Raw genomic sequence first — 16,107 nt, 5'->3', positions numbered from 1 at the left:
TGCATCTTGTATATTGCATCGAATCATGCAAGGAATTTCAATTTCAGAAAAGAAAAAAAATTAAATCCAAGCTGCATACTAATTCGATATACAAACAGACTTAGGTACTGACTTGGAGAAAAAGCAACCATAGTCCAACCCGAGTAATTCTGGTGATGCGGTACAAAAATGGGCTAATTTCTGATTTGGTATATAAATAATTTTTAGTTGCGATTAGATAATACTCATCCTGATTCGAGGCAAGAATTACCTTAGCCAAGACTTTTAGGAAATTGTATTTTTAATTAATCACTGCATAGACGGCCGATCACAATCGTTTTTTTGAATAGACTGCATTTCAAACAATTCGTGGGAACTAACTGTAAGTAAGGAGTGATGTGGCTCAATAGTAACCGAAACTGCAAGAAACAGAGTCTTGGTAACAATGGATACATTAAAAGAATCGAAATTTGATGCTTATTCAGAATATATCAAAGTCATCGAGATTAATGTTACCTACAAAAACTTAGGCTACGAGCGTCAGAATATTTCCCCAATTTTTTAAAAAGGAGAGAAACACCCTCAAAACATCAAGTGATCTTAATGAAAATCCTGCCATCAGATTCAACATGTCAGAGAACCTTACTTTAGAGGTTTCAAGTTCCTACATACAAAAACGTGGAATTTTGCATTTTTCGCCACAAACAAGATTGTTTTTTCCTTGGGGTGATCGTATCAAACCATTTATTTTAGAAGGTCGGGAGAGGGCTCATTTGATTGGAAATAAAAGTTATATTGCCCTTTAACCGTTATTCCACGGCTCGATTTTAGTTTGAATAATATTTAAGTTAAACAAAGGAAAGTTTACAATAAGTATATTACCCAAATCATAAAATTCTATCGCAGCCACATAAACATCTATACGCATAAGGAGACCAAGGCATGTTACATTAAAGTTATGCCTGGAGAACCCAATTTTTTTGGTTTTCTTTTTAGGCATGAAACACTCTATTTAAGGATTACACCCTTTCTCAAGAAAAACTGAATGAAGATCCAATTAATGAAAGTCATTTGATAACCAAATCAAGAGGTATCTTTGACGACGACGAAACAAACGACGATTAAAAACAAACGAAAGGAAAAAAATCAAGGCAGGAACATATGCAGGTGTTTTCTTTCGGGGGGGGGGGGGGCAAATTTAGCTTAATAATTGAATAAGAACTGCTCAGAAATTTGGGGAAATATTTACCTTACAAGAAATTCAAAAAGTAAAATATATAATTAGACAATGTTACAAACCTTCAATGGTTGAAACATTAACTGCTTGTCCTTTTTTGCAGAGGACCAGCTGTTATCTTTCTTCTCCATCACGGTTCCACCAATATCTGAATGGAGCAAGAATCACAGTTAACAACAACAGAAGACTGTAAGTCTGAATCGTCAATTGGACCCAACTGAAAAAGACCCCCACAGCGACAACTATAGTAAAACAGCTTTAATTCTCTTTCCTCAAATTCTGAAAGTGAAATTTTGTCCAAAAAAGAGTCTGCAGTGATTCTCAGAAATCGTCTAGAGTCATAAGCCGCACGTAAACTAGGATCTGATAAAGCAGTGTAGGCTTTGGAGATGCGTTGGAACTGGTCAGAATTGATGGATGAGTTTTTGTCAGGATGAAAAGTTTGGGCAAGGCGGTAATAGGCGGCTCTAATCAATTTCACATCAGCTTTAGGTTCAACACCCAATACTTCATAGTAGTCAGGCTCCTCCTCATTCAGCATTGATCAAACTACAAAAGAAGTTACAATTGAAGTTGCATTCAAACCTAAATTCCACACATTTCGAGATTTAAATTCATTCATAGACTTAAAAAAGTTAGACTTAAAAGAGATTCTAGGTTTTCAGTCAACCATTTAAGGAGAGCATATTCCTTGGAAATTGAAAGTAATATATACTGATTCTACATAATACTTCTTACTGTCTTAAGATATAGACTTAAAAACAATACACCTTACAAGCATTCTACGTTAAAAAGCCAAAATAAACACAAATTTTTTTGGTTTTATAAAAAAAAAGATTTGGTTCTTTTTAAAAAAAAAGGTAATTACTTCTTTACCTCTTTTATACAAATACAGAAAATAGGGCTACAAGACAAAATTTCAGTAATCTTATTTGTTTATTTACTTTTCTGAGTTAACTATTTAAATATAAAGGGCCTTGTTCAGAAAAACAAAGCAAAAGTTAACGTACGTGATGTCATATTTATTAATACATTCAAAAAGCATACATATGTCATATTTGCCTCAGTAGTGGTTGTATCATTTTCAGTGTCTATTATGCAGGCAAAATTACACAAGAAAAAAATGATTGACAAGAAAAATCATAGGATCAACGTCATATTTACGATTACATTTCAAGAGAGTAAATTATACAATCCCCCCCCCCAAGAGTGAACGTATCGTTTTTATGTCTTCCAACAAGACTAACTCTAATCATCTCTTCGATTTAGGGGAGCTACTGTCTGATAATACTTCATTTAGTTCTTTCTTTAAAAACTAACAATTTGAATAATATCTTCAATCAACAGTAGACTGTATTAGCAACGTATATGTAGATTGTCTTAGCTAATTCAGTCATTAGTAGACCCCCAGTTGAGGTGCTTCTTCCTATCTTGAAAAGTGGCTTAGTTTGGTAAACCAAACTTTTCAGGAATGGATCCAGGGCCAAAATTCCCCTGGAAAGTTGTTGTGAAGCTACTATCTCTACCATTCCCTTATCTTTAGGTCTTAGAAGTTCTATTATTTCAGCAGGATTTTTAGCCATACCAAAGCTTTTAATATCCAAATTTAACAAATAGATTTTAAAATCTTTAAATCCTTATAGATCAGTATTAAGCAAAATTATGAGACTCAAAATACTTTCCTTACATCTCCTTTAATCTCTATTGTTATTTAAACATCTACTACTGAATGTTTCACTTTTACAACATTAACATTGTAAACGCTAATCAAAGGTCAGTGCCCTTGGGATAGTTACCAGACGCCCTGCTTTTGGAAAACATGTCCTCCCTATTTTATAAAAATTTACATTTGTCCTGGTTTTTGTGTTTAACTAATACAAAAATCTTGCACAGCCATGATTCTTCAACAAAACACTAAAAAGTATAAAAAATATACATTTTTCCAATAAGATGTAAAAGATTTTTTTACATTAGAACAGGACTTTTTGTTGTGAGACATATAGAAATGGTGTTAGTCCTCCTAACTGAAACAACGTTAGACCTACATTACTCTAATGCTCACTAAAATCAAATGTAACTAGTATGTATACTGTTACTAATAAAGTTAACTTCTGTTCATCCCACTTTAATTATAGTGACTTCCTAATTACATTACCTAACTTTTACTGTTCTTATACTTTATTACTAAGTATTATGGAACAGGAGAAATATTTAGAGGTTGGCCTTTTCTGAAGGAAACATGCTAAACAAATAGAAGTTGCACCCTTAGAGTCTTTATTTTATGCTATTTCTGAAGATCATGGTTGCTTCTCTGACAATGAACCTCACCCCCCCCCCCTGATAGTCCTGATCACAGCAGAGATATATGACTGACGTTTGATTAAGAGCTTAGCTAATCCCTGCACTGATTTTCGGACTGGTTACTGCGGCTTGATTAGCAGTGAAAATGGATAAAAATAATATCGTTTGGAATGCGGTATTGAACTTTGTGTCGAGGTCAATGCTCACTGGCATAAAACACCAGCTGATTGTAAGCCGTGCTGTGGAATTCTTCAGTAGAGATGATATTCTAAGTGCAAAAGAACTGTTGCTGTTAAAATCTGGTTTACCGACCCCTTTTGCAAATCTCTGAACTATGATGAAAATGTTTTGGATATAGCCAAAATCTTTGTCAAGTCAGCAAAGGGAAATCGTGCCTTGCCTACCTTCGTTATATTTGAACCAACAGAAGTCGGGGCTTGTATGGAGGAGATAAATGCTTGAATAACTACTAGAGTAAATGACATGTGTCGTGTTTTGACGGCTTTATGTAACGTGTTAACAAAGGGGAGTTCCACGTTTCTACCCATGCCAGCCCCTCTGGTGAACCTTACGCTCCGCAAAAGTTGTCATACTCCGTCGTTGTAAAAAACCCTCCACCCTTGAAAACACCACTGGAACGAAAGAACTTTACCAAATCTGCATGTGGCGAAGCTCTAGACACCGCCAAAGTTGAACTAAGGCCTGGAAAAACGGTTGGTGCATGGCTGTAGCTCACAAGGCTATGGCGGAAAAAATAGCACTAGCGGTCAATAATAAAAATTCAGAGTCCGATGCCAAAGTAAAAACCCCTTTGTACATAGGACTGATTAAAGGGATTCCTGAGCCCCTTGACGCACAGGTCATTAAAAGCCTAGTTTCTGGATGTGAGAAAGCCGAACAATGTGGAAAACCACGCGCATTCAAGCTGTATTTTCCAAGTCATGAATCCCTCGATACTGCCACAAAACTATCAATGAAAGTGGGGTTTGAAAGTTTCAGGATTCAAGAATTCGTCTTTCTTATGAAACGTTGCTACAATTGCCATGAATCTGGCCACATAGCGACCCAGTGTAAAAATGTATCAAAGTATGCCCATTCTGCTCGAAATAACCATTGTACAACGAAAGAAAATCCCTGCTAGAATGCGATGCGGTGCCTAAGCTGTACAAGCACCTGACACACATGCTGCCACGCTAGCTGCCCATCTAACAAGTTAGCGAAGTTAATGACCTCAAACGCCCAAAATGAATGAATTTTATATTGACAAACGTTTCGTCTCCTGGAATATGAATGGTAGTCTTAGTACCAAAATTACCGTGCCTGAACAGCTCTGCCTCACTGAAGAAACTATTTGTCTCCAAGAACACTTTCTGTCTAATGACAGTAGAAATATATTCGATGTCTTCCCTCACACATGGTCCATTTTGTACCAGCGAAAAAACCTAAGTAACGAGGGCGCCCCTCAGGTGGACTTAATACGCTAATAAGTGGGTATATCAACTCCGAATTGTTCGCTAGTTCCGACCATTTCTTAGCAATTAGAGTTGGTAAGACTGTTGTAATAAATGTGTACCCGCCCACCGACTACAGAGACGATTACTCCGAAATGAAGTTTGCTCTACCCTGCAAAGAGCTGGGAAAATGTATGTATAAAATTAGTGCTTCTGATCTCTATTGGATTTTATTGGGGGACTTTAATTGTGATATATATAAAAGTGATAGCTCGCGTTCAGCTCTTCTGCTTAGTCTGATTCCAAATGAAAGTGCTTTTGCACCAAAATCAGATGACTTCATGTACATTCACCCTATCGGATCAGTTTCTAACCTTGATCATGTCCTTGTATCTAGTAGTTTTCTTAGTAGCTCATTAACAGTAGATGTGCTCCGTGAATTTTCTGTTTCTGAACTTTTACCTCTATCGTTCCGAATCAGTGCCTCATTTTATCGAATGCGCGCAAATCGACCTCCGAAATGGAGAACCATCATTGAATGGAGTAAAGCCGATTTGGCTCAGTATCGGTATTGTCTTGATAATCTACTTTCGAAGATAAAAATACATTTTGACTTGCTCCAAACATCAGTACCTATTCCCACGTCTGAAGTTCGTCTAAAACTAAATATGTATTCGTCACTTATTCCACATGCGCTACTACAAGCACAATCACAATCTGTCCCTCAATCCAGAGTCCGTGTTGGGTCACAAGTTAAGAGCTGGTCTGGGAACCCATCCCTTGTTGAAGCCTGCCAGAAGGCCAAATTTTGGCTAAGCATATGGATAGAATGAAGGAGACCCAAGAACAGCATAGTAAACCAAATACGGATTTCCACAAAGCACCATTTAACCAAAGAACTGCAAAAACATAGAGCCGCTATTCGTTGTGATTCTTCAGAAAAGATCATGAGCAATCCGACGCTTCTGTGGAAAAGTTTGACCTGCAACCAGAGTGAAAGGAACGCTCCTTCAGCTCTTATCTCTGCTGAGGCTTGGCAACAGCATATTTTGAAAGAATTTTCAGAACCTGATTCTAAAGTAGAATATCCTCTTAAATGTGATCTTAACTGGATACTGTCAAGAAAGGTTGCACCCACGTTTATTGTTTCATTGTCTGATATTAGGAAATCCGCAGAAGAAATTAAGAAACCTTTTTCGAGAGGTACAGATAATATTTGTGCTAAACACATTCTTCTTGGAAGTCCCCTACTATTTTGCCACCTTGAACTCATGTTCCAAATGGTGTTCACAACTGGAATAGTTCCAACTTCGTTCTCTTCTGGTCATCTTACTCCTGTTCTAAAAAAGAATAAATTGCTGAATGAGTGTTCTTCATATCGCCCTATTACAGTTGCTACTACTTTCTGCAAGATTTTTGAAACAATTGTAATGCCAGAACTTACAGATAAATGCTACATGGCACCATATCAGTTTGGCTTCCAGAGGGGCCTAGGGTGTGCCACCGCGCCACTGCACTATCGTCAATACTTATAGATGTTGATAAGTTTGGTGATTCGCTCGTCCTAGGGAGTCATGATGTAGTCGTGCTTTTGACTCTCTAATTCACGCGAAAATTCTCCTTGAACTATATAAACATGGAGTTGACATGTCTGCTATTTGTGCTTTGTATGATATGTATAACCATCTTGCTGTTGTAATCAGGCTACCTGATGGGACCATAACACGTTTCGTTATTCCAGTCCATTGAGGCGAGTAAGTATTGAACTTACTCCTCCAGTTGCCTTCAAAAACTGTATCCTGAACGCCCAATCCAGTACCGTTCCTTTGTGTATTTTAAAAGGGATCGATGTGTTGCTTATTGCTTCTGCAGAGGATATTTTTAACCCCAGTCGAACAGTACAGTCGTTCGAAAGAATCTTTGCTATTTTAAGTAAAGAATATGCTAAGATTAACCTTACATTAAATAGACATAAATCGGACGTGGTTCTGTTCAACTGGGGTGAAACTCGAGCAGTATTTACTGTTAATCTCGTCGGTGCGGCAGTTTACCGAAAATCACAAATGAAACATTTAGGGATTCCTATCGGTGACACTCTTAAAGCAACTAGAAGCCTCTTGGGCCTTCATTTCCAGCGTCGAACAGCAACTGCATACAGAAGCTTGGTAGCAAACAAACGTCGACTGAACCGCGAACTGCTAGCTAAACTTTACAATGCTTCTGCACTCCCGAATTTCCTATACCTTGCACCTTTTTCGCGTACGTTTATGATAACTGAGATGAAGGAGCTTTGGCGAATCTATTTCCGGTATGCCAAATACCTGCTTGCCCTTCCGCCATGGTCAAGCAACTCCTGGGTCATTAAAAGATACGGCATCATAGGCCCAAATGCTTCTATCAGAAAAAGCATAGAAGCTTATAATAGAAGAATTGGTTGGCACCCATGGAGCGCTATTTTGATATAATGAATGTTTTGCTGTTGCTTTTGTATGTTTTAATTGTTTTTAAGTAAGATGAAGTGTCATTTAGTCTTTTAGGTCATTTTCTTTTTCCTCTTTTCCTTTATACACATTGTACTCTGTTTTTCATGTGTATTATAATGGGTTATAAAAAATTCAATTCAATTCAATATAGACAGTGCCATCATCCCTTACCTCAACCATTAGACAAACCCAGATCAGGATGCAGCTCGTCAGCAGAACATATAAACTAAGAGGAACATAAGCAGCATTAGATATTTTTCATGGGTAGGCACATGCATAGTATCAGTATTCACAGCCTGGAGAACAATAAAAGAAATAAGATGAATCGAGCGTCTAGGAGATAAGGAAAAATGCAATACATTAAAGAGATAGAAAAGAAACGGGAAAATTATTGGTCTGGTTGTAACAATGCAAAAGGTAAAAATAACATTGGTTTGAGAATGGTAAGAAAAACAAAGAACGAACTTATAAGAATAATCAAAGCAAAAATAAGTTTCATTTGAACGATGCCATGACATAATGACATTTGATTAGGAAGTTTGGCCCTCCATATTGATTAAATAGGAAAAAACAAGTTTTTTCAACTGGAAGTAAGGAGCAACATTAAAACTTAAAACAAAGAGAAATTATTATGTATATGAGGAGGGTTCCCCTTTCTCAACACCTTATTCTTCATGCTAGAGTTTTTTAGTAATTTAAAAAAGAGTTTCATATTGTTCTAACTAAACAAACCTGGTGTTTCAGGAGTTGTTCTTAAAAAATGGAACAAAAATTCGAGCTTTAACGTAAAGAGCAATGCGTTGAGGAGGGGGAAACTCCTCTCATATACGTAATAATTTCTGTTCGTTTTAAGCTTTGATGTTGCTCCTTACTTTCAGTTGAAAAAAAACTTGTTTTAACATTTAATTTCTGGTCGTTTTTTAAATAATGCCAGGAAATTTGAACCCACCTCCATGGAAAAATCCCTCCTTCCCACAGATATATTCTCTAGACAATTCAATCCTGTTGAAAATTTACCCCTGGCAATTACCCTTAACATCTCCACGTGTAAAATTGAGTCAGCAAAGAGAAAGACATAAGAAGAATTTTGTACAGGAATTCTGGCAAATTCCACCAGCATAAATTTCCCCTGAAAAATTCACCTACTGGAAACTTCCAGCCCCGTAGAAAATTTCTCCTGTGGAAAATCCGTCCAATCGAAAAAGCTCATTAAGGAGGTAATCAAATACTAATATAAAAATTGCCTATTTGCTGAAAAAGATCAAATATTTAATTCTACTAAAATTAAAATAGTTACTTGCTAGTTTATTTTCCTTGGTTGAGATTTCTGTTGATTTCACGGTCTTTACATTTCACTTTGTAATATGCATGTGTGTGCAAAAAATATCAAATAAACTGTTCAAGAGGGAAGTCCTTGTAGCCAACTTCCCAGTTCGGGTCTGTGCATCAAGCCAAATTCGACCGATTACTCACAGTTCCCAACAAGAATTTCTGTAACGTTTCAGGAATATGAAGCACAGTTTTCTTAGAAAGCGAAGCTAATCATGCAAAGACAGCTAAAACGAAAACTGAATGTAAAGAATAAAAAAAACTCAAGCCCCCCCCCCTTCTCCAAAAAAGAAAATCCTAAAAATGTGCATGACTAAATTCATTTGCATGACATCTGGCATCTGCAAAAGCCTTTTGCTATATCATATTAAAGCTTAATAATTAGGCTGCAGCAAATTATGCAAATTAAGGGCATTGGTGAATCTAGTGAGGGGATACACGCCCCCTCCCTATCACTCCAAATATGTCCTGGACAAAACAAAGTTTGATTAGCAACTGAAAATAAACTTGGTAACTAGAGTGATTAAATAATTTTAATTAATGTTAACACAATTCTGAAACATTTCAAGTTTTATACCAAACTTGTATATAACCTAAAACTGGAAACCCTATGAAAAAAATTGTGATAGTTAACTTAATGAGTTAAAAAAAAATGCTTCCTGATGATCAACAATAATAACAACAAGCATTACTTTATATTCTTCTTATAATAGAAATACATTTTTTTATGTCTGTCAATTTTCTAAAAACTTACTAAGAATTTCACAACAAAAAGTTCTTAACAGACATTTGATATTTTCTCTGATAAGACTGTTCCACCAGTTATTAAAAGAAAGACAAAGGTCCAACATCAAATTTTGAGGGACATTTTTATGACCCAAAAAAAATTAATATAAAGGAGAAAAATTCAAGGGAATATTTTTCCTTACTAAGAAGAAAATAGTTTTGACACTCCATGGCAAAAAAACTAACAGCTTGATGTAACAAATTGTAATTACGGAGTGACTCAGCTCAATAGTAACCAAAACTCTAAAAAATGGAATTTCGATATTTTGATATCAAAGAATCAGCTTATTATGCTAATTCTAAATATAAAACATTGATCAAGTTTAGTGTTGACAAACAAAAGTTACAAGCCAGAAAAAAATTGCTTGATTTTTAACTAGGGGAAAATACACCCTAAAATTCTAGAATCTTAATGAAAATCTCAGCATCATATTCAGCATACCAGAGAACCCGGCTGTAGAAGTTTCCAGCTCCTACACACAAAAACGAGGAATTTCACTATTTTTATAAGAAGAAACATAACAAATGCTTGTTTTTTTTTCTTGGGGGGTGAAATCACCAAAATAATGGTCCTAGAAGATCAGAAGAAGGTGCATTTGAATGGAAATTAAAAGGTCTAGCACCCCTTTTAAGTGGCCCAAAAGATTGAAGGGCAACTGGTCCCCTTCCCATGCCCCTTTTTTCCCAAAGTTATTTGATCAAAATTTTAAGATAACCATGTTGTTCAGTATAGTTGAAATATCAAATAATTATATCTTGGGGGGTAAAATGACCCCCACAGTCCAGTAAGAAATTTGCCCACTATTTGTGTACAGTATTTGTTATTGGGAAGTACATAGACATTGTTCAGGGAGGTATTTTGTGCTTGGGGTGGATTTCCATAGGGAGAATCTTCTTCGGGGAGGGAAATATCCAGGAGGCGAATTTTCTAGAGGAGATTTTATACTGGGGTATTTGACAGAATTCCTATGCGAAATTCTTTTTCATTGTTTTACATTCTCTTTTCCAACTAATATTCCATGTAGAGATGTTCCAGGGCAGTTATCTGGGGGACTGTTTTCCATGTGTTTTGATTTCCAGGAAAAAATTCCACATACTTCCAGACAAAATTCAATCACTTCCAGAGTGATTGAGAAACCAATTAGAAATTAAAGTATTTTTGAAATGAAAGTATGCTAAAGAAAATTTGTTCAGGCTGAACTGTCAGCAATAGATTTTACATGTGGGGGGGGGGGCATTTTCAGCAAGAATGGGAACTTTCTGGAGAGAAATTGACAGGGGGGGGGGTACTTTATGGTGGATGAAATATCCATGAAGGAGTTTCCTGAGAGGGGGGAAGGTGTATTTCATGGAGGGTGAGCCAGATTTACCAGCATTATTTGAAACACAAGCAGGAATTAAACAAAAAAACAGGTTTATTAAACTGAAAGTCAGGAGCATATTAAAACTCAAAACAAATAAAAATTATTCCATATATGAAGGGTCAACCCCTCCTCAATACCTTGCTGTTTAGGCTAGAGCTGTTAACACTTTTATAAAAGATTCCTATTCTAATTAAATGGCGGCTATGGTTAATTAGTCATTCTAAGAAAAATTGGGAATGGCAGTCAAACTTTAGTGTAAAGAGCAAGGTATTGAGGAGAAGGCAACCCTTCATCTACAGAATAATTTCTATTCGTTCTCAGTTTTAATGTTGCTCCTTACTTTCTACTAAAAAAACAGTATTCCACACATCTGTGCTAAAACTATTAGGTTGCCCTTTGTGGTAAAATATTTTGTGGCAGATTTCAAAAGATCCTGCCACTTTGTGGATTGCTCTCAAACTCTTAACAAAATCCAAGCTCTTTCCCTGTTCCAGTATTGATCCAAAAGTTAGCACTGGAAAGTTCCAAATTTGCTAAAATTTAATTCAAACTACCATTTTAGAAATCCTGGATCTGCCACTCAGTCAATTCATAAGTCATATATTTGAGATGGGACAGTAGCAGCAAACCACCTTGCTGGCCAGATTTCCTGATTCCCAAACACCCTTTCTTTCTACTTCCACAGCCATAAATGATACAGGTTTTAACCATTTTTCAAAGTTGTTGAACTGAGAAATATGCAATGGATTGCTTAAGCAAAGAAAATGGGATGAGCTTTAAATGCACCAACACTCTAGGTGATGGATATTTTTTTAGGATGACTGTACTGTCTAAATAACTCTACTGTGGTCCTGATATAACCTGCCACAAAAATATGTTTCTTTGTTATTGGAATCTTGTGATGATGTCACTCTTCTTTGTTAGAATAGGTTTTGAGTTTATAGCTCTGATGAAATTTAATTCCACCAGAAAGAGAACTATATAATTGTGAATATAAAATTATTTGAACTGATTTCAAATTTCACTGGAGAGAGAACACTACAATTGTTCATATGAATTTATTTGAACTAATTTTGCACTATTGTGCAGGAATTTCAGTTTTAGAATAGAATTTATTAGCTAGAATAGCACACAAGCTAGCATAAGCACGTCAGAACAATTACAATGATAAAATAAATGTTGAGGGATGAACATAGTTACAAAGTTAAATCAATTATTAAAATGCAAAACAAAACAGGGAACAAAAGAGTGTACCTCATGGTCAACATTTGGGGACACAATTCAACTTGGGTATTTGGAGCTCTACAAGAATTAAGTCTTGTATTAGGAAGGATTGGGGGGTTTTCTTTGAAGGGGGAAGAAGACATCAATGATAGTCAGAACTAAGGCACTTGTACCCAAAGTTCATGGTAAGGAAGTGACATCATGATTCCAATGTAATGAGTTCAAGTCTAGCCAAACGTTCATCATAAGTAATATAGGACATCCCCAGTATAATTTTGCTCTTTTTTGAATGCTTTCAATTTTAGAACATTGGTATTTGGTCAACCCAAGGTGCCAGACAGGGAAAGCATATTCAAGACAAGGTCTTATATAAGAACAATAAATTATTTTAAGGTTCTGGATTGATATGGAGAACTGTTTGAGAAGGAAGAAAGATCTAACGAGAAAACCACCTGTTTTAAATACATGAAAAGAGTGAGATTTCCATTTAAGGTCATTGTCCAAGTGCACACCAAGCAGCTTTTAAGCAACTCCATAGCACAACACATCATGTCAGTGAACAATTTTGCAATTTCATTTTGGAATGGAAGTGTACCCACAGAGACCTCAGTGGTAACATCAGCTGTATTCAGTGGTGCCAAAGTATGGGGAGTAAAGAAGCATTTTGTGCAGTTCCATGCATAAGCATACTTTGAAGTGGCAGCATTCAGAGCATTAAACTAATCATCACTACAAGCAAGACAACTTTCTCAGGTCCATTTCATGCAAGTATTGCATTGAAGGAATTTAAAGTTTTCAGAAAGTTGCTCTAGGCACAATACACATCAGTCAGTTTTAGAACGACTATCTTTTGCATATCTTTCAGGCCTTATGGAATTGTTATTGCTAGTTGGTTTAGAAGAAACCTTAGTTATTACTAATAAGAAGACACTTACAATAACATTGTACCAGAAAAATCATGGTAGACAGAATCTTTGGGAAGTACATATACTCAAATCCCATGTCCCCATAGTTTGAGGGTTATATCCAGCTGGTAGTAATACAGCTCTTGTTGTTTGATATTGCTCTCTTCTGCACAGGCTATCTCCAAGAATAGAAGATAAAATGGCTTGATATACTTAATCAGTGGCTTGGCAAAAAAAGGGCAACTGGTTACACTTAACAAAGAAAAACAATTCATCTGCTTTGGGATGATCTTGATACTTTGGATATGGTCTTGATATTTTCAATATGATCCCAATATTTTGATATGATCCTGATATGTTCAATATGATATCAGTGCTTTCAATACAATATGTATACATTGATACGATATCAATATCTTTGATATGATCTCAATACTTTTGATGTGATTTCAATACTCCTTTGGGAACTCAAAGAAATAATCACTAGGCTTCAAATTCTAAATATAAAGGATGTAACACTATGGTTATCCCTATAAAATAATACTTAGGGTACAACAAAATTGATGAAAACACACAAAAAATAAGGAGAAATGGATTTATCTTGCAGTGTAAGGGCTAATATCCTTGGTTCAAATTTATGTATCCACATGGGTTTGTTAACAAAATCAACTATATTTGCAGGTAAAACTATTATAACACTTTGAGAGAGCATAAAAAAGGCAGGTATTGGCAATGTATCTAATCAAGCTATCATTTGATGTCAAAGGTATATGTGTACAAATCAAACTTAAAATATCTTTTAAGAATGATGAAATGGCAAGGCCATTGAATAGAACTGTATAAGTTAAGAAAGGTGCCACTGCCCCACCTTGTTATTTCAATAATTATGTCCTCAAAGCTCAAGGCCAGTGTCAGGTGTCTAGCATTTGTTCTGATCTCAGTAATTCTTTATATATTGAACTGAATATCTAATTTAGTTCTGCAAAAATACAACAGAAAGATTGAAATCTGGTCTTAAATTTAATGCTGAAAAATCTGATGTAGTCTTTGATGAAATTGTACCTGAAAATTCAAAGATCTGCCTGGGTGATGAAATTGTTTATCCTGGCATTCTCATTAGAAATACAATTTCTAAGACTTGTAATTTCTTATCAGACCAAATCAAATGCTGCATATCAGCTTCATATGCTTTCATAGTCTCTGCTTAGCTTTGCTTTAATTGCTGTTATCAGTCAACACTATACAATATTGTTGCTTTCCCCCATATCCTCTAAAGTACACCCTTTTGGAAGACTCTTATACATGCTAACAAATTGAAAATCTGATCTAGTTTCTTCTGTTTTGCAAAATAACTATACTGAAACAAGCAATTTAGACATGGAGTTCAAAACTCATCAATAGTCTTCATATAGGAGATCCTACTGTAGCTTTTACTAAACTTAAAGAAAACACAACCAAACAATTCCCAACCATGCTTAGAAACAATTTCCTGGTACACTAGCTACCCTGTCATAGCTCTTCTTCCTCACTTTTGTTACAAGTGCCTGTGTTCTTCTCTATTTTTGTATTTGCTTTCTTTTCTTTATTAAATTGTTGTCTGTCCTGGAAAGTATAGTGCTCTTCTGCTTTTTTTTTGTAGAGTTCTGTCATTTTACTTTTGTATGTAGATGGGTTTTCAACAAATAGCCTATTAATAACAGGCTATATATGCAATAAATTTTTCCTATGTTCCTCTTTTCTTCTGATTGACTGAGCACCAAAAATGGTAAAATTCTAGTTAATTGACTTCTTGCTATCTCAGAAAAGATTTAAGTTAGGAAAATGAAACTTTCAGGGATGAATCTACAGACTAAAGTATGTCCCAGGAAGGTATTTTGAAGCAACTATCTCTACTCCCTCTCCCTCTAGAGGACCCTGACCTTTGGTAACCTTTAAAAATATGTGTGTTATAAAGTGAAACCTTGCAAAATAGATCTTTTGCTTAATTGAAGTACAACAAAATTGTTTTCAGCTTCATAACTTTGCTTGATTCCATTTTATAAGATTTTAAAGATATGCAAATACATTTCCTAAATTATGGGGAAAAAAACATTGATATGGCTCAAAACTCTGCTCAAATAACAGGAATTGTATTTTCAGAACTAGAGGCTGAGAAAAAGCAACTAGTAACTGAAAATCAAGGTAAAATGTTGTTTTGTCATAATTTCAATAGGTATTGACCTGTCATGTAGGCAAATTTCAGGGCCCTCTAGAGGGAGAAGGAGTGGAGTTGGGTATTTTAAAACACCTTCCTGTGACATATTTTAGCCTGTAGACCCATCCCTTAAAGTTTCATTTTCCTAACCTAAACCCTTTCTGAGATAGAAAGAAGTCAATTAACTAGAATTTCACCTAAAAAACCAACAAGCATTTAAAATTTCATTTTTTAAATGCTTATGGCAGAAGCCTAACCAATATACAATTCAGGGTAGGCCTCTAGGCCTATAGCCTATTTGACCACTAGGGTTGGGGAAGGGGAGATAAATTTTAATGGTTTGCTTTAAAGAATGATATAGGTATTTTAGAATATTTAAAGTAGCCTAGTTTTCGGAGTTTTATAGGCTAGTAGGTGGCCTAGCCTACTTGAAACTATACCTTCTCAGGGTATCACTACTGGATTCTCAGTTTCATCCACCTTTTTCAACTGATACAAAATGAAAAAAGCCCCTTGATTGCAGGTCTGGTTTACTACCTTATCCAACCAACTATCTTAGCTAAAAATATTATAGCCTAGGATAACCTATTTCCTTGCTCAACATAATCCTCTGGGAACAAAAAACGCGAAGTTGCGTCAATGATATTTTGTTTGCTCTACCAAGATAAAGAAAAATTACTCCTTTCTCCACTAGCAGGCGCAATTTAAGCTAAGGGTGTTAATTGGTGCTAATATTCATAGGAAGAAGCACGTTTCTGAATTTTGAATAGCACACTCAAGAGCCCTTGACGCTAATTAACTTCGGTCCCACTGGTGCGATTTTTTTAACGCAAAACGACTCACGGACAGCGGAT

General features: G+C 35.7%; 1 protein-coding gene and 1 long non-coding RNA gene across 2 annotated transcripts; both read right to left on the bottom strand.

Moving 5' to 3' along the window:
* Positions 1–1,346: 1,346 nt before the first annotated feature.
* LOC136042927 (dnaJ homolog subfamily C member 24-like) lies at positions 1,347–1,757 on the bottom strand. The gene has a single exon (XM_065727845.1). It carries the CDS (start codon positions 1,755–1,757, stop codon positions 1,347–1,349), a length of 411 nt encoding a protein of 136 aa, XP_065583917.1.
* Positions 1,758–8,754: 6,997 nt separating this feature from the next.
* LOC136042926 (uncharacterized) lies at positions 8,755–16,040 on the bottom strand. Its single transcript, XR_010621494.1, has 3 exons — positions 15,933–16,040; positions 13,090–13,238; positions 8,755–9,007 (listed from the first exon to the last, which is right to left on the bottom strand). It is a non-coding gene; the product is annotated as an uncharacterized LOC136042926 (long non-coding RNA).
* Positions 16,041–16,107: the final 67 nt, after the last annotated feature.

The sequence above is a fragment of the Artemia franciscana genome, unplaced genomic scaffold (assembly GCF_032884065.1).
Source record: "Artemia franciscana unplaced genomic scaffold, ASM3288406v1 Scaffold_2510, whole genome shotgun sequence".
NCBI lineage: Eukaryota > Metazoa > Arthropoda > Branchiopoda > Anostraca > Artemiidae > Artemia > Artemia franciscana.
This window is presented reverse-complemented; position numbering and strand designations above follow the sequence as displayed.

Bases quoted from the DNA above. Each gene is read 5' to 3' on its own strand.
- LOC136042927 (XM_065727845.1), bottom strand. From the start codon at position 1,757: ATGCTGAATGAGGAGGAGCCTGACTACTATGAAGTATTGGGTGTTGAA.